The sequence below is a fragment of the Sceloporus undulatus genome, chromosome 1 (assembly GCF_019175285.1).
Source record: "Sceloporus undulatus isolate JIND9_A2432 ecotype Alabama chromosome 1, SceUnd_v1.1, whole genome shotgun sequence".
Taxonomy (NCBI): domain Eukaryota; kingdom Metazoa; phylum Chordata; class Lepidosauria; order Squamata; family Phrynosomatidae; genus Sceloporus; species Sceloporus undulatus.
In genome coordinates this window covers 49,259,921-49,286,042 of record NC_056522.1, presented here as the reverse complement: position 1 = coordinate 49,286,042, position 26,122 = coordinate 49,259,921, and the positions used below count along the sequence as shown (strand labels likewise).

The following is a 26,122-nucleotide window of genomic DNA, read 5'->3' as shown; positions in this document are numbered from 1 at the left end:
GTGTCGTGTCTTCTTAGATTGTAAGCATGAAGGCAGGGAACCGTCTAATTAAATGTTTTTATGTACAGTGCTGTGTAAATTTACAGCGCTATATAAATAAAGCTTAATAATAATGATGATGATGATGATGATGATGATGATGATGATGATATAAAAGCCTTGTTTTTTTTTATTCTGCCTCTCCTTTGTTTCTCCACTTCAATCTGCTGCTAGATCATATTCTATACTACAAAAATCCTTCTTTTTATCCACTTGGCTAAAACTCAAGTTCAGGCTGTGGTTCATTCCTACCTTGCCTGTTACAGTCTTTGCTTTGACCTTCCATTGGACAACTCAGTGTTTTCACTGCCATCCATAACTTATCAAAATCCTTAATTTTATTCAGACTAATTGATGCCTCTCCTAAAATCTCTGCATTGACTCTAGCCCAAGGAGTCAGTTACAGACTCCTTGATCTTATCACTTACACCACTTTGCCCCATCCCATCTTTATACCCTTACGTCCATTAACCCTTCCAACTCCCCTGCAGTCTAAGTGTCTTGTCTTAAACAATACGGTCCATTCTGCTTTTCCCATGAACTGCCTCCTAGAACTCCTACACTGTTCTGCTGCCTCTCGTTTCCTTCCAATTCCTCTTTGTTGTTCTTCTGTTAATCGCCTATTCCTGACTTCCAGTTGAAACAAAGCCTATGTCAGTCAAACTGCAGCTGCAAACAAGTGTATGTTTTCCTTTCTCTCATGGTGGAAAACAAGCCAAAGAAACACAGCTTAAGAATCCACAGAATACTACCGTATATATTCAACTATAAGTCGAAAAATTTATGCCCCAAAATGAACTCCAAAATCCTGGGTAGACTTATGGAAGGGTCAATGAGTTAATGCTAATATATTTTGTGAAAGAAGAAGTGCCCACCTTTCTCTGTAGCCTTGTAAGGGCTCCCTGTTTGAAGCCCCAGCGCCGGCTCTCATTTCCTCCTCTCTCCCTCTGTGTGTGTGTGTGTGTTTCCCTCTCTGCTTTCCCGCACAGCCAGACCTAACAAGTTGCTGTTAGGAAAGGAACATGCCCTGGCTTGTACCCCATTTTGCCTGGAAGCCCTGGGAGTGAAAGGGAGAGAGAGAGAAAGGTTTGTCCTCCATTTCTGCTGGCTATGAGCTTTGGAATCCTGGGGGTGAAAGGGGGAGAGAGAGAAAGCTTTGTCCTCCATTTCTGCTAGCTATGAGCTTAGGAGTCCTAGGAGTGAATAGCAGAGAGAAAGAAAGGCCTGTCCTCCATTTCTGCTAGCTATGAGCCTTGGGGGTGAAAAGCAGAGAGAGAGAAAGGCCTGTCCTCCATTTCTGCTAGCTATGAGCCTTGGGAGTCTGGGAGTGAAAAGCAGAGACAGTGGGGTCTGTCCTCCTTTTCACAAGCCATGTGCCTTGGAGATGCTTTTGGTAAGGGGAAGAGTGTGTGTGTGCGCACATGCACGCTGATGTTTCCCCTTTTCCATGCTGAGACTGATGCTTGGGAGAGGTCCAGAGAGTGAGATATAGGGAGGGAAGTGGTGCTTTGTTTCCCCCCTCCTTTAGATCTTTTGTAACATCCTCCAGTGTTTGCCCCTCGACTTATCCACAGGTCATATCAAAATCCATGACTTTGGATCCAAAAACTGCCCTTGACTTATACATGAGGTCGACTTATACATGAGTATATATGGTAAGTCTTCTCGAATTGCAATTTGTTGAGTATGTCTTGAGACTATGCACACATATTTTAAGCCTTCTGTTTTTTAACAAGGAAGATAATGGGATTAAGTCCACAGTAACAGGACCTATCAGTGAATGTAATCCTTTCTCATGTTAATATACTTTCAGAAACAGTATCCAGAAAGTTAGGGTGAGCGTCTTCTGTGATACCCCCTAGCATGATGTCATGTTTTGCTGTGGAGTTTCTTAGCAATTCTTCAGAAAACGAGGACTGTTTTAACCTGTGACAAAGGCTTTTTACCTTGGGGTCAGACCAGATCCTCTGGACTGCATGTGCACAAGTAGGATCAGGCCTGATCCTGCCCCACAGGTTTTGGCCTGTGTCATCTAAACTAGACGATACAAAGCTGAGGGAAGGCTGGGCCATTTGGCCCATGTGGACAACCCCATTGGGTACATTTCGGACACACAAAAATATGTTTTCATGAACTTAGGGGAATGGGAAAACCTGAAAGCAATTGGAAGTCACCTTGAGCTGGGGGGGTAATAGTCAACAGGCCTATGGGCTGGAGGAGCTGTTTTAGAGATGTACATGTGCTATGGGCAAAGAAGCTAAGAAAACACAGAGCAGTATTTGCTTGTGCACATTGACTCAATAATTAGCTATAGCTGAGTCCTTACAACATCCCTGTGATTTTTACTTAAGAATAATCTCCTTTTCTTTTTTTTCATTGAAACAGTCTGTTGGGAAAAAAATTACTACAGTTGCTGAAAGGCTAATCACAGCAAATGAATGTTTCTTTAAATTGACAGTCTTGTCTTTATTGTGCTTTTAAACATGACTTCAGTACTATATATATACTATGCTGTTAAAACAAAGCTTTTGACTTACTTAATAAGAAAAAGTGCTATTACTACCTATTTCAGTAAGTCAGAAATTCTGAAAATCAAGATAATGGAGACTCAGAATTCTTCAGTAAAAAAAATAAATGAAATGCATACAGCAGATATTGTTAACTTTCTGCACTGAAGTTTTATTCTCTCAAAGCTTTATACTAGCTATTTGGCATTTCTTTTAAGAAACTGATAGTTGGGAAGTCGTGGTTTAAAAAACAAAACACATAAAAGAAATAGAGTTTAACAGCAAAGCACAAACAACAAAGTAAGTCCTCACCTTAAAATTGCAGCCCAGTTCCAATGATTTATATTAACCTCATATGGCAGACTAGACCTTTTGATTCTTAAATGATAAGAATAATACAAATACCTCTGATGCTGGCTTCACAAATATCTCTGATGCTGTCACTGATATGTCATTTATTTGCCAATCATTTAAAAGGTGGTAAATTATTTTAACCTCATCTGTTTTTTAAGTACGTAGATCAGTAATCAGTCAACAGAGTTACTTATTGAATACTGTACCATTTATTGAATGTACCAAATGGTATTCAAGTTCACCAGCCACCCAATCCCCAAAATAGCAAGCAGTTGGTTTTTAAATGATACAGTAGTGCTATATGCTCAGTCATGGGAAGGACAATGAGTGCCCATTATGTACTCTCCTGCGTCATCTCAGCTGGCCATGCTTAGCTTTTCAACATTTGTGTACCATGTATTAGCCATTTTGCCATCTAGAAGGTGCAGAGAACCCTTCTGACCAGCCTGGATGATTCCCTAAATCAACCATGTTGAGATCACTCTTAATCTGACTCTGGTTGGGAATGAGGATATCACAGAATAATGCAGTTTTGTTTTTTGTTTTTAAATCTGGTTTTTTTAAAAAAAAATTAAAAATCTACAACAGTTGACTATAAAAGTCTCAGACACTGCTCCATTAGACTTACTATGCCTGGAGCTCAAGAACAGCTGTGTGTACAGAGATACTTTTGCTAATTAATGCAGACTAATTTGCTGCAAAATCATTGTGTGTGGCACATACCAGTTCCTGCAGATATAAACTGATGAAATTTCTTCAATGTAGGAAGAAGTTTTTCACTATAACAAGAAGGTATTTTGCCATTAGACTTTTATGAGGGAGGGAGGGGTTTATTTAAGACCTTTATATTCTGGAATACCTACATGTTTACTTTTAGCAAGCGTTCAGCCAAATGTGATTGTTTGGGAAGATCTTTACACATAGCAGTCAATGGATTCCTTGTGATTTGCAACTATTGCTGGAAATGATATAAAATTGTACATTGTAATAGGCATAGTAATTCTGGTTTTCTAAGAGATGTACAAAGAAGATATTAGTTTGTGCGTTGCACCTAGGCTTGCCATCACAAAGGGTCTAAAATGTCCTGGCTGACTGGGCTGGTTAACCCAGATTTCTCCTTCATTGCAGGGAGGGAAGAAAGCCAAGATCACCTACAAGCTGAGGGCTAGCAAAGCAGTGTTTCCATGCTCAGCTTTTGCTTGTCTCAGTCCTGGGACATGCTCTCTCTTATCTGGTCCTTCCCACTGCTTAAGGAGGTGGAGGAGGTGCATGTATAACACCAGGCTTCCATTCCACAAGTCTCTCTCTTTCTCTCTCTCTTTCTCTCCTCACCACAAAGTGGAAGAGTCTTGCTGTGAAACTGAAAGTCTGATAACTTCTTCTTGTCCTCCAGCAGCTGCAAGATGTAGTTTTTGCTACTGAGGAGAAGGACAGGGTTGTTGTTGCTTTTGTCATTCTGAACTTGCACCTAGATTGGAATAGTAGAAACAATGGGTCCAAAACATAAATCAGAAAAGAGGAAACCCATCAGGATGAGGTGATTTGATCGGTACACTGCAAACTAAAAACAACAACAACAAAAAGTTGCTGTGTTTTCTATTTCTGTTAGAAAAGAAGATATTTTCTTGTGGCAGAAACTCAACCCGCAGAGCTGTCCTTTCTATCCCTGCAAACATTTATTTACAGCAGTAGGAAAAATTCCACTCCTTGGTTTTTGTTTGGATTTCCCTGTCTGCCAATTGTTTAAGTCCCGTGGGGGCACGGGAGGTTAGGCAAAAATTAATTAATTAGTTAATTAGTCGCTTGATTCAGACTAATTTCTGTTTTCTTTCTATGTGCTGATTTGATGAGGATGAAGATGATAATAACTGAAACATGCAATAAAAAATGTTAAATGTCAAAATGTGTTTATGGGTGGTTGTTTTTTGTTCATAACCCACCCAATCTAGTCCCATATACTTTTATTCCAGTTTTGTGAAGGAGTATTATGGCAACCTTAGTTGCCCCATTCTTCAATGTCATTGGTTTTATTTTGTTAAGTGCATGGACAATTGAAAAAAAATATGCTTATTTTGAATAAGCTTAAGGTCGGTAACTGAAAACATTTGCTGTTATTTTCCGAAAAAGTCTGTTGAACACGTTGAAAATTCTTGCAAAAACAAGATCATATGCAAACAGGGGAAGCTTGTCTTTATTGTTCCTAAAATGGTTAGAAATGGAGCTGCCTATTCACTGGTCATTCTCGTTGAATAATAATGATGTAAATTTAGTTTTGTCTTATACGTTCAAAGTTCTACATGCATAAAACCTGATGCATTAGCCTAGACTAATCCGGAATACTACATTAGCACAGCAGAATGGCTTAGAATAATAGCAAAGGCCATAGAATTATGGAAAAGGCAAAACTTGAGCATAGCACAGAACTGAATATTTCCTAATATTGGAAATGAGAACAAAGAATGCATAGCCTCGTAGAGTTGAAACTGATGCACCATATACAGTCTGTCCTTGCCATACGCAGACTTACCATACGTGGCTTTGAGCATACGCATATGGGAAGGAGCAGAGGATAAAATGGCATGCACAAGCGTGCCATTATACAAACAAATGAGACTTGAGCATAGGTGTTTTTTCTCATATGTGGGGGAGGGGGGTCCAGAACGGATCCCCCATGTATGAAAAGGGCAGACTGTAATAGGATTAACTGGATTTTTGACTCCCAGAGAATGCCACTATAGGGGCATCACTTAGCCAAGTAGCAACACAGACATCAGTTAGATGGACTGCCTATTTTATGTCAGGGTTTCCTCTTTTCAAATACACTCAATCTCCATATCAGCAAGCTGACCACCTGTGAATTATAGCATCCACAGGTGGCTCTGCCCCCATTATTGTCACGCAGCCACACCAGTGCTGTCAAACATCAATTGACAATAATGGGACTTGAGGTCCTGTGCTATTTATTATCCACAGATTGGGGGCTCTGGAACGGAACCCCCACTGATAGGAAGGGCCAACTGTAAGCTCTATGAGGGACCAAAACATAAATGTATTATCTATTATATGTAGAGTGGGCCGTTCACATCCACAAAGGTCTGATTCCTCTGCCCCCCCTCCATTGCAAATGGGGAAAAATGTGGCAATGTGCATGTACTGTACCTGCATTAGTGCGCCTGAGGGTGTACACTGCCATTGGGAAATATGAGATAGGGCAAGCCACAAGCAGGACCACTGTACAGTCAGCCCTTCATATCTATGGATTTTTTATCCATGGATTCAAGCATCCACAGATTGAAAATATTCAAAATATATAAATTCCAAAAAGCAAACCTTGATTTTGCCATTTTATATGAGGGACACCATTTTACTATGCCATTGTATTTAATGGGACTTGAGCATCTACAGATTTTGGTATCCACAGGGAGTCCTGGAACCAAACCAAGGGCTCACTGTATAGTGTTTTGCTCTGCATGTGTATATCAAGTATTGAAAATCTTTCAGAGTAAAACAGTGATTCAGTACAAAGTTGATTTTAGTTTAACCCACATTATCACATTTTGGCAGAAATGTGAAAGACCTTTTAAAACAGAACTTTAGAACACAACTGTGCATTAACAGTTTATTAGGAACAAAACTTTTAAGTGCATTAACTGTTTATTAGAAACAAAATAACAATTCCCCAAGCATCTGTTTGATTTTGTCCATATTTCTTAAAAGGTTAGTTTATCTGCAGATTTCTTTCTAGAATAAAATGTCTAATGTGCCATTTTTTTTTTCTTTGTAGTTGACCTGCCACTGTACTTTCCTCGGGACCAGCCAACGTTAACATTTCAATCTGTCTATCACTTCACTAACAGTGGAGAGCTGTATTCCCAAGCTCAGAAAAACTACCCCTACAGTCCACGGTGGGATGGCAATGAGATGGCCAAGAGAGCAAAGTAAGTTTCATTCCTTTCTGTGAAGTAGTTGTGCAATATACTACATATTTAGTTGCTTACTGCTTTGTCTTAGCTTCATAGTTGTCAAAATTTGGAGGCAGTTGTAGAAAATGAACCTCATGCTTCAGCAACAGCCTGTTAACAGATTTGTCACTTACCCTCCATTACAAGATACAACCTTGTCCAAGAGTTATAGCGAAAGGATCTGCTGTCATCATGAGCATGCTCAATCCAAATTTTGTCTGTTCCCAGGGCAAGTTCCCAGGGCAAGAGGCCTAGCTTCCATTGTAATTGGGCAGCACCAATGAAAGTTGTGTAAAGCCCTTCCCCGATTGATAATGTCCAGAACCAATTGAATCCCCTTCCTTTTATTATTTTTCATATTCGTGGTTTGTTTATTAATTTTGTCATATTGTTATGTTTTTTTAACCATGTTTTATTATTTAATTTTATACATGAGAGGGAGGGTTGGGCTGGGGTCTTGTGGGCCTTGTTGTTTTTATTGTTCTACATTGTATAAACTCTGCTGTTACCCGTCTCGATCCTCAAAGAGGCGGATACAAATAAATATTTTATTATTATTATTATTATTATTATTATTATTATTATTATTATAAATGCAGGCATGAGTTCTTCACTGAGAAACAAATGAAAACAAGTAGAATCATAGAATCTTAGAGTTGGAAGAGACCACAAGGGCCATCCAGTCTAGCCCCCTGCGATGCAGGAAATCTCAATCAAAGCATCCCCGACAGATGGCCATCCAGCCTTTGTTTAAAAACCTCTAAGGAAGGAGATTCCACTACACTCCGAGGGAGTTTGTTCCACTGTCGAACGGCCCTTGCTGTCAGGAAGTTCCTCCTAATGTTGAGGTGGAATCTCTTTTCCTCTGGCTTGCATCCATTGCTCCGAGTCCTAGTCTCGAGCAGCGGAAAACAAGCTAGCTCCCTCCTCAATATGGCATCCTTTCAAGTATTTAAACAGGGGTATCATATCACCTCTTAACCTTCTCTTGTCCAGGCTAAACATCCCCAGCTCCCTAAGTTGTTCCTCATACGACATGGTTTCCAGACCCTTCACCATTTTAGTCACCCTCCTTTGGTCACACTCCAGTTTCTCAATGTCCTTCTTAAATTGTGATGCCCAGAACTGGACACAATATTCCAGGTGGGGCCTGACCAGAGCAGAATAGAGTAGGACTATTACATCCCTTGATCTAGACACTATACTTCTATTAATGCAGCCTAAAATCGCATTGGCCTTGTTAGCTGCCGCATCACACTGTTGACTCATGTTCCATTTGTGGTCTACTTGGATCCTTTTCACACATAGTCTCTTTCAGCCAGGTGTCACCCATCCTATATCAGTTCATTTCATTTTTCTGCCCTAAATGCAGTACGTTACATTTCTCTGTGTTGAAATTCATTTTGTTAGCTTTGGCCCAGCTTTCTAATCTATTCAGGTCATTCTGAATTTTGATCCTGTCCTCAGGGGTATTAGCTACTCCTCCTAATTTGGTGTCATCTGAAAATCTGATAGGTATACCCCCAATTCTGTCATCCAAGTAATTGATAAAGATGTTGAACAGCACGGGGCCCAGGACAGAACCCTGTGGGACCCCACTGGTCACTTCTCTCCAGGATGAAAAGGAGTCATTATTGAGCACCCATTGGGTTTGGCCAGTCAACCAATTACAAATCCATGTAACAGTTACATTGTCCAGCCCACATTTCACTAGCTTGTTTGCAAGAATGTCATGGGGAACCCTGTCAAAGGCCTTACTGAAATCAAGATATACTATATACACGGCATTCCCTTCATCTACCAAACTGGTAATTTTATCCAAAAAAAGAGAGAGAGAGAGAGAGAGAGAGAGAGAGAGAGAGAGAGAGAGAAAGAGATTAGATTTGTCTGGCATGACTTCTTTTTCTGAAACCCGTGTTGACTTTTTGTAATTATGGCATTGCTTTCCAGATGTTCGCAGACTCTCTGTGTAATGATCTGCTCTAGAATCTTTGCTGGTACTGATGTCAGACTAACTGGACGATAATTGTTGGGATCATCTTTTCCCCCTTTTTTGAAGATGGGGACAACGTTTACCCTCCTCCAGTCTGCTGGCACTTCTGTTCTCCAGGAGTTCTCAAAGATTATTGCCAATGGCTCTGATATTTCATTTGCCAGTTCTTTTAATACCCTTGGATCTAGTTTGTCTAGTCCTGGAGATTTATGTTCGTTTAGATTAACCAGATATTCCTGTACTATCTCTTTACTTATTCTGTGCTGAAATTTCCCTATTCTGTCCTCTGCTCCTTTATCCTCACGTTGATCACCCTTTACCTTTTCTGAGAAGACTGAGGCAAAGAAGGTGTTGAGTGAAGTCGAAGGCTTTCATGGCCAGCGTCCATAGTTTTTTGTGGTTTTTTCGGGCTATGTGACCATGTTCTAGAAGAGTTTCTTATTGACGTTTCTTCAGAGAATTTGAAGATGACCTGCACGGTACTTTGCCTGGAAAGAACTTGGGTATATGTATTGTGTGACTTGGAAAGGCAGGAATGATTTGCATGTGTATTGTTCTGTTGCTAATGGCAGGCCTCAGGGTGGGAGGGTATACAAAAGAGGATTAGTGTCTGCTTGATTGTGCTCATTGTCTGCTGAGAGATTTCTCATTTGCATTTGTTGAGTCTTTATCTTGCTGTTTTTCAGGACTGGTAGCCAAACCTTGTTTACTTTAAAGGTTTCCTCTTTCCTGTTGAAATTGTCAAGTTGTTTGTGGGTTTCAATGGCATTTTGAGTAATTCTGCCTTTTCTCTGTCCCCTGTTAACATTTTGCCATCTTCTCCACGCAGTGGCCCTACCATTTCCTATTTCTTCCTTTTGCTGTGGACATATCCAAAAAAGCCCTTTTCATTGTTCTTAATCTCTCTAGCAGGCCTGAATTCATTCTGTGCTTTAGCTTTCCTGACTTTACCCCTACACGTGCTCACTATTTGTTTGAATTCCTCTTTGGTGATTTCCCCGTTCTTCCATTTCTTATACATGTTCCTGCCCACCACCATGCCGTGCAGCTGCCACTACCTCTATGTGTCCCTTACCTGTTGCCACCATCACATCTGTTCTGAAGGCCCCCACTGTGGTCTGTAAGGTTGGAAATGTGGCACCTGGCTGCACTCAAGTGGCCTGACACCCCTTCCAATGTCACAGGCTGCAAATGGAGCCTTCAGAGCAGATGTGACAGTGATGGGAGGTAAGGAGGCACAAAGTTGTGCTGTCTACCAGCTGTCACTGCAGAAACAGTTGGTATTTTTAGACTGCATTAAGAGCGTTTGGGGCTGGGGCTATTCCAGAACTGCCAGATTGGCATCCAAACTGACCAATCCTATTGGCCTGCATCATCTGTACAAGACAACACCAGACCGGGGGACCATGGGCCTTTTGGCCCACGGGTTCAGCTCCTTAGAGGAGAGGTGGCCTGACAAATGCATGCAGCCCCCTCACAATTCTCATGCCCCCCCCCCGAGTCCTACCACCATTAACTTTGCCATTGAAATCAGTGGCATAGCAACATCAAAGGCATTTCTTTTCCTTTAAAATCACAGTTGACCTCTAAAAACTTTTAAGCTTTGCTTAAATATAGATCTACACACATAGAAGTCTCCCAGACATTTGAAACAACACAGGTCAAAAATGCATGCCTGTTTAAAGTCACAGGGAGCTTTTTAAGGAAAATTGCCACTTTTTTATGCCACCAAGTTGCAGTGGCAGTGGCAGCAGTAAAACATACTCAGTCATTCTCATCTCATGTTTTATTTCTATTTTAAACATGTGACCATTATCACAAGAGGATATAAACCATTGTTCATTTAAGGATATGAGAACCTGAAAACTAGTCTGGGATAGTGAAAAAGAAGAATCTTTATTGATGTAAACAAAGACTGTCACTATGAGGTGACAACCTTGAATCTATTAATGAGTTTGGTGTAAACATAGTAATACACAGAAGGAGCTGTGAACCTGCATTTACTTCATTATTAAAAACAACCAGTTTCTGAATGAGTCTGGCTAATCATTCTGTCTTACTTACTGACAGTAAATAGAATATGCCCAAATCTTTTATATTAGAATACAGTAGTGCAGTGTATTTATTTGTTGTGTGCTTATTATTTAGACTGATGAGTTGATTAAAAATAACTTAGTAAACCAAACATTTAGTGTGATTGAGAATCCTACTTTAGGAGAAAAAAGAGAAATTCCAAGTACTACTTTTCACATGATAAACAATATACTTCAGGGGGAGTTTTTAAATAATTGATTCTTCATGGGTGGTTCAAACATGCTTGCTTTTTATTGTCTTATTGGGTGTGTTCTTATTATTTTGTCCTTTCAGGGTACTTGTATGGAATGTTTTAAGTATGTGTGTTACTCAAAAGATCAAGAGAAAAGATTATACATCTACCTTGTTTCTGTGTATCTTCTCCCATAGAAAGTATTGAACTATACAGATAGGTGAGTAGGGTCATCAGAGGTCATTGCAGGTTCTCGCTGTAAGATGCTTTTTGAAAAACCAGTCCAGCTAAAAATGCATCTAAGGAAGTAGACTGAAGTCTACGGAAGCTCATTCTGCCAACTTCTTTCTTTCATTTAGTCTCAAAGGTGCTACAAGATCTCTCTAGATACAGTGGTACCCCGGGTTACGAAATTAATTCGTTCCGCCGCGGCGTTCGTAACCCGAAAGATTTCGCAACCCGAAAAAGCCATAGCCGCTAGCGCTAGAAAGCCGCGATTTCGTGCGAAAAAGCGCCGAAAAGCACCAAAAAAATTTTTCGTAACCCAAAAAAACCTTCGTATCCCGGAACAGTTTTTTCCTATCTAATTTTTTCGTATCCCGGAAATTTCGTAACGCGGTCATTTCGTATCCCGGGGTACCACTGTACTGATTCTACAGACTAACATGGCTATATCTTTAAGTAGTCAAGGTATTATGTCAAAAAGGACATTGAGAAACTGGAGCGTGTCCAAAGGAGGGCGACTAAAATGGTGAAAGGTCTGGAAACCTTGCCCTATGAGGAACGACTCAGGGAGCTGGGGATGTTTAGCCTGGAGAAGAGAAGGTTAAGAGGTGATATGATAGCCCTATTTAAATACTTGAAGGGATGTCATATTGAGGAGGGAGCAAACTTGTTTTCTGCTGCTCCAGTGACTAGGACCCGGAGCAATGGATGCAAGCTACAGGAAAAGAGATTCCACCTCAACATTAGGAGGAATTTCCTGACAGTAAGGGCTGTTCGACAGTGGAATGCACTTCCTCGGAGTGTAGTGGAGTCTCCCTCCTTGGAGGTCTTCAAACAGAGGCTGGATGGCCATCTGTCGACGATGCTTTGATCTGGATTTCCTGCATGGCAGGGGGTTGGACTGGATGGCCCTTGCGGTCTCTTCCAACTCTATGATTCTATGATTCTATGATTCTATGATTCTATGATTCTAGTGTCAGTTGCCTAGGCCTTTCAACAGGACTTGGAAATCTTGTGTTCTGTGCCTTTTTAGTTATGGTACTTATAGTACATGCATCTAGCTACACAGTGGCTGCATTTAGATAGTACAAAAAGCTGGAATTCAAGAGAATTCCAGTTTGTCAAGGATAAGCTAGCATATACCAGCTGAAAAATCAGTCCAGCTTACTTGAATAGCACCTAAATAAACTGCAGATCTTAAGTCTGTGTGTTGTTTGTTGTGACATACAACCAGAATTATCTCTGGTTTTGTCTCTTCCCTGAGAAGCCTGAGAAATAATCCCAAATTTGTTTTAGGGTTGATTTATTATTAGCTTATTAGGAGGGAAAAGAAACCAGAAAGCCAGCCTTCTATTAGGTTGACTTGTCACAAAACCATGGACCAAAGTTCTGTAGTTTATTTAGCCATGCCTGACATGACAATGCAGTCACTCTTTTTTTGTTTTCAATGGCAAGCTGATGTTCCTGTAGATCCCTCGTTTACTGTGACATGCGAATCCAGCATGATTGCTTTCTCCATATTGCTTTGGGTAGGATGAATACAAGTGTCAACCACACCGCTATTTGATGGAAAGAAAAAAGTCCTCAGACAGCAGTATTTCTGCTTCAGGTTTCTCCACATTAGAAAAATGCGAATTAGAAGTGCAGTAAAAAAGGTTAATGCTCATATGACCACATTTCTATCACAGAATGGAGTGGTCTTGAGAAAACTGGGGAAATGTAAACTGAATTTGCTTTTAAAAAATAACATCACTTTAAAATACACTCACTTCATATTTGATATTTCATTGGGAGATCTGTATAGGACTTGTAAAGGCCAGGGAATGGTAATTTTTTACTTCTTCTTTTTGATTACTTCCTAATACAGTGGGCCCTTCCCTTACGTGGGGATCCATTCTGGACCCCCCCCCCCCATGTAAGGGGAAAACGTGTATGCTCGAGCCCCATTATAAGTATTATAAGTAATGTGGCGCAGTGTGGGCTCCATTACTTCATCTGGGGCACGCCAGGGTTTTTTCCGGCGCAGATTCTAGAATATGCTGGAAGCCGCGTAAGGTGCGCCCACATATGATGTGGTTGCACTGTACAGAATAATACAAAGTATCAACCTATAATTTTTTTCACTCCCTCATTTTCATTGTGTCCTATCATTGGATGTGCCCTCTGCCCACTAAACAACCTATTGCCACACTTATTCTTTGATAGTCAAATAGTATATTCTGTCGAAAGGGCAGTCCTGTTTTGCTATTGCTTTGCCATACTTGGCTCCATAACTGTACTGCACAATGAGTGTTAACTGAGGCTGAGAACCTTTTGTGAAATTCTGATGAATGGCTTTAGAATTACAACTCCCAGAATCAAGCAGCCAGCGAGGCCACTGGCTAGGAGATGTGTGATGTGTAACTCTTCCAAGCTTTTCTCTAGAGCTTGAGTTACTAACAGGTGCCATGCCAATTTTCACTGTACAGATGATTGCAACTCTCATCATATGCGATAGATTTATTAAATACATGGGTTTTAGCTAATAATAAAACCTGAATAGATCTGGAGACAGCAATGGTGAAATTTAGTTGCTGGTTGTTGTGGCCAAATTTTACTGGAAAGCTGAATGAGCTTCATGCTCAGTCAAAAGATTTCTCAGAAGCACCTAGTTAGCCAGTGTGAGGAAGAGGATGACTAAATCCTGAAGTGAATGGACCCTCCGTTTAATCCAGGAGGGCCATTCTTACATTCTGAGGTCACAATTTAAAACAGAAAGATTGTAGCTTTGTGCATGTTTACTATTAAAATCAGGGAAATGGTTTTTCAAACTTTGGATTGGGCTATTATAGCAGTAACAAGCCATGAATGGTTTTCAGTCCTGGAATGTAGGGGCTAAATATGTTTGGTCACCTGTTAAATGTTTCTTCATATTTAATTATGCATACACAGTGAAGTAATTCTGGGAATATTAAAAAAAATTAAAATGTAGAATATATTCTTACACTGGCCTATTTTTTTCATCAAAATGAGTAAACTTTCACAAAATGTCTTATACTGTATAGTTTATATAACTAGTCTCAAATTTTGGCATTATTACAGGGTTTTTCTTCTTTGTTGTTTTATATACTAATAGTTAATCAGAGCTATTACCTAGTTTGAAGTGCCATCTTTGAGAATAAATTCTAGTTTTTGTTTTACTTGTATGCCTCTGAAGACCAGGGTTCAATTCCCAGCTTGGCCATAAAACCTATTGGGTGACCTTGGGCAAGTCACATGCTCTCAGCTTCAGGGGAAGGCAATGGCAAACCTCATCTGAACAAATCTTGCCAGGAAAGCCCCATGATAGGGTTGCCTTAGGGTCGCCATAAGTCGGAAACTACTTGAAGGCACACAACAACAAAAGATGTCAAAAATATCCATCTTCTTACTTAATGTTTATAATAGTTCATAAAATATCTCTTTTCCTAGTCCTCCAGTTTAATATAGTCAACATTTATTGTCAATATAAACTATATTTCATTTCATAGAAATACCTGGGCGATGTACCTAGCTTCTTAAAACAATAAATCCATCATTAGATTTTTACTTAAAGGGGGGGGCAACTTCTTTATGCAGCAAACTCTGAAAAAATAGTTTCTCACATTTTTGGTTTTTATATTCACAGTATTTCAATTTCCTCTCATAAAGGCTTTATCTGTATCCATAATTATTGATAGAGAAGAGTTTACAGTTACATTATATGAGTGGAGAGTGTTCTCCTCTATGGAGCTCTGTAAATCCTTGGTGGGAAGAAATATTAGATCTAATCCCAAAATAATTATAGTAATCTTTTCTGTTTCTGTGCACTGCTGTAACAGGTGCATGATCCAAAAACTGTGCCTCTTGTTTTACTGCTTACAGAGTGAGCTGCTTTTTTCTTTCGTCCAAAATATTGTCTATTGAAAAGGACGAATGAAGTTTTGCAAAGTAAACGATAACATTAACTGAAACAGTGTGTAGAACTCAAAGATATAGCCATGTTAGTCTGTAGAATCAGTATGTAGAGAAATCTTGTAACACTTTTGAGACTACTGTAACTGAAACAAAGAAGATGCCAGCATGAACTTTCGTAGACTTAAGTCTACTTCCTCAGATGCATTTGGTGGAGTGGTAAGCCAGGGACAGACTAACATATACCTTAGGTGTGTGAGAATGTCAATTTGAATTCAAAATCCTTTGTGTAGGGAAATGAAGTGGCAAGCCTAGTTTTAACAATGCTCGTTTGTGAACAAAGGCGTCATAAACTTTGTAAAACAGAATGTGTTTTTGTTCCTCTGTGTTTCAGTTGAAATTGACATGCTTATGCTTTCCTGTAATATCAAGAATATCAACAAACTGGGACTTATAGTGAGGAGAAAATGGAGGGCAGTGGTACAGTGTGTAGGCCAGAGGAAGTATAAAGAACTTGCTGATGTGGATTGTACTAGAATTGGGGGGGGGGCAGAGTAAGATGGGAGCAATATAAGAGTGGAGAAATGCAGTAGAAGACAGTCAATTGGAATGCTTTCATCCAGAAGTTTGCTTTGGCTTTAATGCCCTGTAAGAAAAGCAATAGTATGGTTTAAGAGGACATCTGTGCCCAAGGTTAGTCTCACAGCACAAAAGCTGCTTTTGCAGGAAAGGAAAATTCATGGAGACAGCTGTGGGCCATCACACTGAAACACAGTTCATGGTGATCTGTGGTGGGCACAAAATACGGCTAATTATGGGAAACTAGTGATCTTATTCCTGGTACAGATATAAAGCAGACCTTGGGATTTTATTTCCATGGGAAAAATCTTATTTCTTCTTAAGTAGGCATTCAAGTCTATGTAAACAGAACATACAGCCTCTCAGTCTGCAATTTTGTGTAGGAATATTGTAAATAAAGCTTGCTTGTTGTTTGTGCACATAATACTTAGCTATTGGACACATGCCGATTCAGTGTCTGTTCTCAGTTATGTTCTGCAATACCATAGGTTCCCATGAGACTTCAGAAAATGCAAAATAAAAGGCAGATTTTACCCATCTTTCCTGGGATTTGTCCATTATCAATCACATTTGAATTCTAAAAGTGCCAGTTGTGTATATTTCACAAGACCAAGAAAAGATAGCAAACTTGTTTCAGTATTTTGAGAATGTTAACCTTGACTTGGCGGAAAGAGGCAGGCTTCTAGCCTTTCTGGGTGCAAAAATGAACTTGAAACTGTTTTGGGTATTTATGTGATATGTCCTTTCATAGCTTTTGAATAAATGTTTTCAGAGATCAGAAGGTACAAACATCTGTATCTTTTTCTGTTCTCCCCCTCCATAATTAGCAGAAACAAAATAAATTATGCAAATAAAACACATATCTCAGGCAACTGCACAAGCAGAAGTACCCAAAATGTCATGCCAGTGTGCTACAGATGAAATGTTACCCACCAAATGCTGCATTGACATGCTTTTTGACCTTACTATTTTGTTTTCCGGCAGTGCCTTATGGATGTAACAGTCAGGAGATTGTGGGATATTAGAAAAACAAACTGGGAGAAGCTGAAAACATTCATTCATCTTGCCACTCTTTGCAATAGAATTGAGCAAAATTCAGCCTTCCAGAGGTTGTTGAATTGTAATTCCCATCACCCCTAACGAGCATGTAATGATAAGAGTTGTAGTCCAACATCTAGCAGGCCACACTTTGCCCACTCCAGCGTTACTGGGAGGGGTAAAGGGAGAATGAGCCCATCACATCTCTGTACTTATAATAATGGATCCACTGGATGACACTTTACTGTGGATCCTTTCGTCTTGCAGCTCACACTGTTTTTATGTTGCACAACTCACAAATGAGAGAAGAGTCATTGCAAATATGCTTAATTAAACACTGATAATGTAATTAGAAGTAATGGCATCATGATAGCCTTTGAAAGACCCCTAAACCCCAGACTCACCTAGTCTTTGCCTATCACCTTTTCAGTTTATACAAAGCTTAGCCTACCCTAAATCTACATACTTTAATTACATGATATTGTTCGCTTAAAGAAAAATTTTAGTTGCTGATGGGATAACATGTTGACATTCTGAAAGAATGACATTTTGCTCAAATACATTTCATTCTTTATTCTTAATCTTCTTAATACATAATTAGTACAACAGCTCTAGTAACAAAATCCCCTTTAATTAGATGCTCTTGTTGGTATAAATAGAAAACCAATAAACCAAAAATGAATGTGGATGGTGGCCTATAATAAAGCAGCAATTGCTGCTGCAATGGAGTTCTTGTATGTTCATGACAGTGGGTGGTAATACAATAAAGTCTGGCTAGCTGAATCACATTTTTCATGTACAACTTGAAAAGTGTCATCTTCGATAGCTGAGTGCAGCTCTTAAGACATGGTATGTTGCTTTCTGACAGGTGCCTGCCAGGGATCTTCAGTGCTGTCATGCATAATATGGATTTCAGCCAAATTAGGAAGGTTGGGAAACTTATTTCTGGTCACTTCTCATTAAATCTTTGACTGTGGCAAAGGAAAAACAATGATTAAAGATGTAATGCCATGGTGGGAGATGTATATGTAAAATTTTTGACAGAATAAAGGGTTTTCTAAATAATGAGTGTACCATGTCAGAGGACTCATCTCAGCATTATACCTAGTTAAATCTTTGAGAGTAGAAGGATTTTGTTTATTAAACAAGGGATCTAATTACATTTAGGTTAATATCTATCTTGTATTAAAATGTGGAATGTTATATCTGGTAATACAGAATGTGTCAAGTAGTATGCCTTTTAAGGCTTGCTTTTTTTTCTAATGTGCAGACATGGATGACCTTTATTTATGCTTTGATATAAATATTGGAATTATTTTAAAGGTTATATCTGCTTTACAAATAGAGCCAGTTATATCTACTTTAGAAACAGAGCCATTTGTATTGACCCTTTGTATGCTAAACCAAGTTTAGACATCTTGGTTTGCATCCAGTATTATGCTAGTAGTAAAAATAGATGAGGTGTTGTTGTTTCACTAGTGCTTGTGCAACTGCTAGTAGAAGAGTTAGCATGACTAGTGCAAGCAACACCTAGGCTAATGAAATCATAATGAGTTGTACAAAGATTTGTGAAACAGCTTGTACTGCAACTGATATAATTGTACATGAAGGGAAAGAGTGAAGATTCAGAATACTATACAGGTATTGAAGAATCCTTACTTACAGTACTAATCAGTTTAACTTGAATTACAGTGTAGAAAGGTACAATATTTCCAAACTATATACTCAACTACAAGTCAACCTCACGTATAAATCGAGAACAGGTTTTGGGGCCAAAAATTATGGATTTTGATTTGACCCATGGATAAACCGAGGGAAAAACCTAGGGGTGTGTTACAAAAGATCTAAAGGATGAAGCAAAGGAAAACAATGCCAAATAAATTACAAAATTCCAGCAAGCATAACTGTGCTTGCACTAAAGGCTGGATGAATGACAGAGTAGAGCAGGGTCCATGCTTTCAGGACAATTTATGCTCTTGCCTTTCACCAAGGGATGGATTCCATTAAAGTAGAATCATAGAGTTGGAACAGACCACAAAGGCCATCCAGTTCAACCCGCTGCCATGCAGGAACTCTCAGTCAAAGTATCCCCTACAGATAGCCATCCAGGCTCTGCTTAAAGACCTCCAAAGAAGGAGATTCCACCACTCTCCGACAGCCCTTACTGTCAGGAAGTTCCTCCTAATGTTGAGGTGGAATCTCTTTTCCTGGAGCTTGGATCCATTGCTCCGGGTCCTAGTCTCTGAAGCAGCAAAAAACAAGCTGGCTCCCTCCTCAATATGACATCCTTTCAAATATTTAAACAGGGCTATCATATCACCTCTTAACCTTCTCTTCTCCAGGCTAAACATCCCCAGCTTCCTGAGTCTTTCTTGATAGGGCATGATTTCCAGACCCTTCACCATTTTAGTCGCCCTCCTTTGGACATGCTCCAGTTTCTCAATGTCCTTTTTGAATTGTGGTGCCCAGAACTGGACACAGTATTTTAGGTGGGGCCTGACCAAAGCAGAATAGAGTGGCACTATTATTTACCTTGATCTAGACACTATACTTTTATTGATGCAGCCTAAAATTGCATTGGCCTTTTTAGCTGCCACATCGCACTGTTGACTCATATTTAACTTGTGGTCTACTTGGACTCCTAGATCCCTTCCACACATAGTCTCATTCAAACAGGTGTCCCCCATCCTATATCTGTGCATTTCATTTTTCCGCCCTAACTGCAGTACCTTACATTTCTCCCTGTTGAAGTTCATTTTGTTAGCTTTGGCCCAGCTTTCTAGTCTAGTCAGGTCATTGCCTCTGGGGTATTAGCTACTCCTAATTTGGTGTCATCTGCAAATTTGATACCACCAATTCTGTCATCCAAGTCATTGATAAGATGTTGAATAGCACTGGACCCAGGACAGACCCCTGTGGGACCCAACTGGTCACTTCTCTCCAGGAAGAAGAGAAGCCATTGTTAAGCACCCTTTGGGTTCGGCCAGTCAACCAGTTACAAATCCATATTACAGTTACCTTGTCTAGCCTGCATTATACAAGCTTGTTTGCAAGAATGTCATGGGGAACCTTGTCAAAAGCCTTACTGAAATCAAGATATACTATGTCCACAGTATTCCTTTCATCTAACAAGCTGGTAATTTTATCAAAGAAAGAGATAAGATTTGTCTGGCATGACTTCTTTCTCTGACTATTTGTGATTATGGAATTGCCTTCTAGATGTTCACACATTCTCTGTTTAATGATCTGCTCCAGAATCTTTCCTGGGTTTGATGCCAGACTCATTGTTGGAATCCTCTTTTCTTCCCTTTTTGAAGATGGGAACAACATTTGCCCTCCTCCAATCTGCTGGGACTTCTCCTTGTTCTCCGGGAGTTCTGAAAGATTATTGCCAATGGCTCCAATATTACATTAGCCAGCTCTTTTAATACTCTTGGATGTAGTTCATCAGGTCCTGGAGATTTATATTCATTTAGATTAACCAGGTATTCCTGTACTATCTCTTTATTTATCTGTGCTGAAATTCCCCTATTCTGTCCTCTGCTCCATTTTCCTCAGGTTGAGCACCCTTTTCCTTTTCTGAGAAGAGTGAAGCAAAGAAGGTGTTGAGTAATTCTGCCTTTTCTCTGTCCTCTGTTAGCATTTTGCCATCTTCTCCACGCAGTGGCCCTACCATTTCCTTCTTCTTCCTTTTGCTGCGGACATATTCAAAAAAGCCCTTTTTATTGTTCTTAATCTCTCTAGCAAGCTTACCTATACCAGTGGATAAGTCAGTTCAGGTTTTTGGGGTCAATTTTGTGACTAAAATTTCTAGATTTATACATGAGTGTATATACAGTTGTCCCTCCATATTCGCTAGGGTTAGGGGAACAAGACCCCCATGAATATGGAAAAAACGCAAATAACAAAAACACTGTTTTTACCTAAGAGGGCACCTCTCTAGGAATCTCTAGGTCCTCCAGTGTAACTCTGTGATCAATGTCCAACATACACTGACCATAGAATGGCACTGGAGTAGCTACAAATGGTCTTTCAGTGTAACTTTTAGTTAAAGTTGGCCACAAAGTTACACTGGAGGACCTAGACCAGTGATGGTGAACCTTTTCGAGGCCAAGTGCCCATACTGCAACCCAAAACCCACTTATTTATTGCAAAGTGCCATGTCCCTATGGCTTTCTAGTAACAAACTCTGGCAAACTCAGTGCTGGGACAATGGCACATGTGCCCACAGAGAGGGCTCTGAGTGCCACCTCTGGCACGCGTGCCATAGGTTCGCCATCACTGACCTAGACAGTCCTAGAGAGAACATATTAATGAAATCCGTGAATAATCAAATCCGCAAATATGGAGGGATGACTGTACAGTATATCGCATGTTCTATTTGTTTCACATGACCACTTTTATCAAAGCTAAACATGGTTAAAAAAAACTTCATGTTTATAAATTGTTGAGTCTACTGAAAGGGAAATGAATGCTTGAATCTAACTTTTAAAAGATGGAAAGCAGAAATAGAACTATTATTATCTGTTCTAGTGCAAAAGGCCACCACCTGATGAAACTAGATATATTGATGTATGTTGAAGAAAATGTGAAGGATGTTTAAATTTTACTATTTTGAAAAGCCAAATAGAATATATTGATGACACAGTGGGAAGTGTTCTATAATTTAAACTTTAAAGTGGAGCCAGGGATTAATTTTGTTACAAGTAAAATACATTTGCTTGTTAATACTTTAAGGAGCAAAAGAAGCCATATATTTTTCATCTTAACATGTGGTATGTTAAAAAGATTTAGATGAGTAATTTTGCCATGTACCCTAAAATGTGTTTTTAAGAGTAATAACTTTGGTTAGTGGACAGTATAAAAACTTTGTGGTGTTGATTATGAGATATGGGGATGTGAGGACAGCTAAGGGCAGGGTTCGATTCAGACATTCAGTGTTATATATTAAATATAAACCAGGGCCAGAATTGGGTTCTTACTCTTGGGGATAGAATGTCAGTTTGGTGACTCAGAGCATATACAGATTGGCACTTTGTGCTGGCTGTGTGCAGAGCCAGAGCGCAGCATCCACACGCTGGATGCCCTAGCCCTACCCCAGGGTGCCATTTTGGAGTGCGCTGGTCTACGTGATTGAATGCAGCACCAAAGGGGCTTCACAAAGCCACGTGGTGGCAGCTATGGCACCCCTTGGAGAGCACAAAAAGGATCCACTTTTTGTGGCTCCTTTTTGCGCTCTCCGGAGGCCAGATAGGGGCTGTGGCATGAGGTTGCCATGGCCCTGATCTGGCCAACACAGGGGCAGCTGCATGCCCACCCATCTGCATAGCCCCATAGCTCCAAGTAGTAGGAGAGACTTGGCTGGGACAATGATAGAGTCGCTGTAAGGCTATAAAGGAGGGCCTGACACTACATGCTCATCCTGAAATAACTGTCAACTAAGAATAGACATAAGAGTGCATGTGAAACTGATCCCTCCATCAAACATTCTGATCCCTCCATCAAATTCTGCCACGCTTTTAAATCCTTCATTTAAATAAACCTGTTTATTGTTTGTTGTTGTTAACTGCCTTTGAGTCGATCCCAACCCATGGCGATCCTTTGAATGAGACACCTCCAAGACTTCCTGTCTTCTACTGCTCTGCTTAGGTCCTGCAAATTCATACCTGTGACCTCCCTAATAGCATCCATCCATCTAGCATGCAATCTTCCTCTCTGTCTATATCCCTCCACCTTTCCTAGCATTATTATCTTTTCCAGTAAGTCATGCCTTTCCATGATGTGGCCAAAGAACAACAACCTGAATTTCATTATCTTGGTTTCCAGTGAAATTTCCAATTTGATCTGTTCTGAGACCCATTTGTTTGTCTTTTTGATTGTCCACAGTATCCTCAGCACTCTTCTTCAACACCACATCTCAAATGAATTTATTTTCTTCTTATCCACTTTCTTCACTGTCCAGTTCTCGCACCCATAAATCAACCAATGAAATCACTGGGGTTTAAAATAATGATTTCACAGGAGCTTGGCATACAGATAGATAGGTCATGAACAGGTCTCCACATTTCACTACGAAAACTAAGGACTAAAATAAATTACTAATCTAAACTAAGGTAGATCCATTGAATAGACACTTGGTGTTTATTTGGTTCCATTGATTCACTTGGAACTAGCAGTTGGATTTAGTTCAGTGAACAGTACTATCTCTTTAGATTAAATGTGATTGCTAATTCTAGAAGGCAGACACAGATGAAGCAACTTTTTGAAAAATAATCTAATTTTGAAATGGTGTACTCAAAGTACCAGTCTGAAATGCTCTATTGTCCACACAATTTTTCAATTTTCTCAAAACTTAAAGGCCCATATATTCAACAAAATACACCCACTGCTGAATAATTTTCTTTTTATTAAACAAAGGCATTTTAAATTTGAATAATTAGTAATAGAAAATACTTTGAAATATTAAATGAATGTTCATTTTGAAGAATGCTTGTATTAATCATTATGTACACATTGGGCCCTCCACATTCACTGAGGTTAGGGGCGCAGGGCACCCATGATAGTGGGGAAAAATGCAAATAATCCCCACTTTTTTGTACCTGAGAGAACACCTCTGGGAATATCTAGGTCCTCCAGCACAACTCTATGGTCAACATCAGCCAGTTGTTGACCATACAATTGCACTGAAGGACGTACAAATGCCTAGAGATGTGTGTTTTTTTCTAGGAATCTCTAGGTCCTCCAACATGACTCTGTGATCAACTTCTAGGACCTAGAGATTCCTAGGGAGAACATATAAATTAAATTCACAAATAATCAAATCCACAAAGGTCAAAGCCACAAATATAGAGGGATAACTTTACAGTATTTGTCACTTATGTGACCTTGAGATGTTCATGAACTTTGTTTATTAACTGAATGTTAAACACAAGACTTTCTGTTTGGGATCAGAGGGAAACTTTAGAAGTATAATAATACAGTACGGTAATCCTGTTATGAAATGTGACCTGTGTACTAAACCACATTTAAAAGAATATTTTATGTTCATATTGTTTCTCTGAATAAACACTGCAAATTTAGGCAGCATTTTAAAACACTCTACATGTCTGCATTTAAAAAGAGACAAGGAAATAAAAGACTTTTAAGTATATTGTTTTGTCCTATTTATGAAGAGATTGAAAAGGCATGCCTTTGATCTCAGGTTACAGACACAGCAACTATAACCTGAGGACACATGAACACATTCAACATTAACCAGTTACACAGCCCTTGCGTTACTGAGCAGAACTCTTCCAAACTGCAATTACTCTTCATTGTTTGCTTAATGGAGTATCTCTGCATGCAGATGCAGTGCATTATCTACAGGTTTTGGGGGGCAAGGGTAGCAGAAAGTTTTAGTCCATGCTCTTTTGGACTGGCTTTAAGTATTTCTGTTGCTGGAACTTAACAGCCAATTATTATTATTATTATTATTACTTGTATCCCACTTCTCCAGAAGATCGAAGGAGCTAACACGAAAGACATTCCTAAAATACAATAATCACTTGCTACCATTGTATCCCTAACCTTCCCAGCCACAGTAAAATACAATTAAATTATTAAGCAATTATTAAAACAATTATTAAAATTACAAAGCAGAGATAGTTAAGGGCAGTTGTTGAATGATTAAAATACAGGTTTGCTAAAATATTAATCCGGGAATGCTTGCTAGAAGAGATATGTCTTGATTTCGTTTTTAAAGCAATCAAGACTAGTAATACATCTAATCTCCTCCGGCAGGCTATTCCATAATTTGGGAGCGGCAGAAGTAAAGGTCCTCTGAGTAACTGCAGCATGCCTAGTTTTAGCTGACTGCAGTAGATTTTTATTAGAGGACCTCAATGGATTATATGGGAGAAGGCGATCCCATAAGTAGGCTGGACCTAAGCCCTGAAGGGCTTTAAAAGTTATAACCAATACCTTGTAAAGTGCCTGGAAACTAATAGGCCGCCAGTGAAGAGACTTTAATAAAGATATAATATGGTCATCTCTAGATTTCCCAGTGACCACCCTGGCTGCTATATTTTGAATGAGTTGACGTTTCCAGATTAGATGCAGGGGTAGCCCTATATAAAGCGTATTGCAGAAGTTAAGTCATGACGGTATTGCCTTCTCTTATATACCAGGTGTAGGAGAGTGAAGCCCACGGGCCACATGTGACTCCCCTCCCCAGGCTTTGTTAAGGGCCTGCCAAAAATTTAGATGTTTTAATGTGGTGTGCCTGGTTTATACTTTTTTTTTCAAAGTCAGAACTGCACTTCATCTGGTGCAGATGTGGCCGACCTGCCCTTGGCTCCAGTGCTGTTCTGTCACAGAGAACATGGAGAATGCTGTAATATTAACTGCCACACAAAGAAATACATTCACTTCCCCATAATCACTTTTGAAATTAAGTTTACGCATGGGGGGTTAACACTTTTCTTGTATCTGAGACATGATGACGAACACAGTTGTAATTTTCTTTCACTTACATTTTGTTTTTTCTCCAAAGAGCTCAGACTAGCTTTCACATTGTTCCCATACAGTTATCAATGCAATTTTGTGCTGGAGTTACAAGTGGCAAAGAGGTTTTGAAGCATTTTCCACGATGAATAGTTCAGTGACTCCATTCCTGTTTCCCTGCAGCCCCAAATACATCTGTCTGTTACTTCAACAGATTGTTAGAATATGTTCCTACATGTTTTTGACATTTAACCTTTTTGCCTTGATCACTTTGGTTTTATTACTACTTATGTAACTGAATATCTTGAAATCACCTCTGTCTTTTTATAACCATCCTCAGGCCTACTATGTGTCTCTGGGTCACTGCATTTGGGAAGGTGGCAGCCCTGTCTTTGAGAGCATCCTATTATCTGTCTTTTGTGCTTTTAAAGGTTAATTACTGGGAGTTGTACAAAAACAGCCAGCCAGACTACGTGTGGTCAGGGAAGGGCTGGCCCTCTCCTCGTCAAATGCCCAAGAACAGACAGCTGTGGGTGGCAAGCATTTTCAAAACAAGTTTTCTTTGTTTCAAGACAAGTTGAAGCAAGAATAGGGAACTATAAAGCCTTTAGAATTACCAGTCTGAGCTTCAAAAACTGTATCGTCAGAGGGTTTTACAAGAATTTGGATACACTTTGTGGCCGCACTGTTGACATCCTTTATGTAACATGACATTATTATGAATTGGCAACATCATAATTATAGTCTGAGATGAATAGGTCAAAGA

The 26,122-nt window shown here is 39.6% G+C and overlaps 1 protein-coding gene across 3 annotated transcripts in view; it reads left to right on the top strand.

Annotated features, from left to right (window-relative positions):
• BABAM2 (BRISC and BRCA1 A complex member 2) overlaps window positions 1–26,122 on the top strand; it is a 171,811-nt gene that overhangs the window by 134,760 nt on the left and 10,929 nt on the right. For all 3 annotated transcript variants that reach the window (XM_042477082.1, XM_042477091.1, XM_042477074.1), the window contains exon 11: window positions 6,685–6,838. In XM_042477082.1, the coding sequence (XP_042333016.1) occupies window positions 6,685–6,838 (154 nt within the window). The remainder of the gene's footprint in view (window positions 1–6,684; window positions 6,839–26,122) is intronic.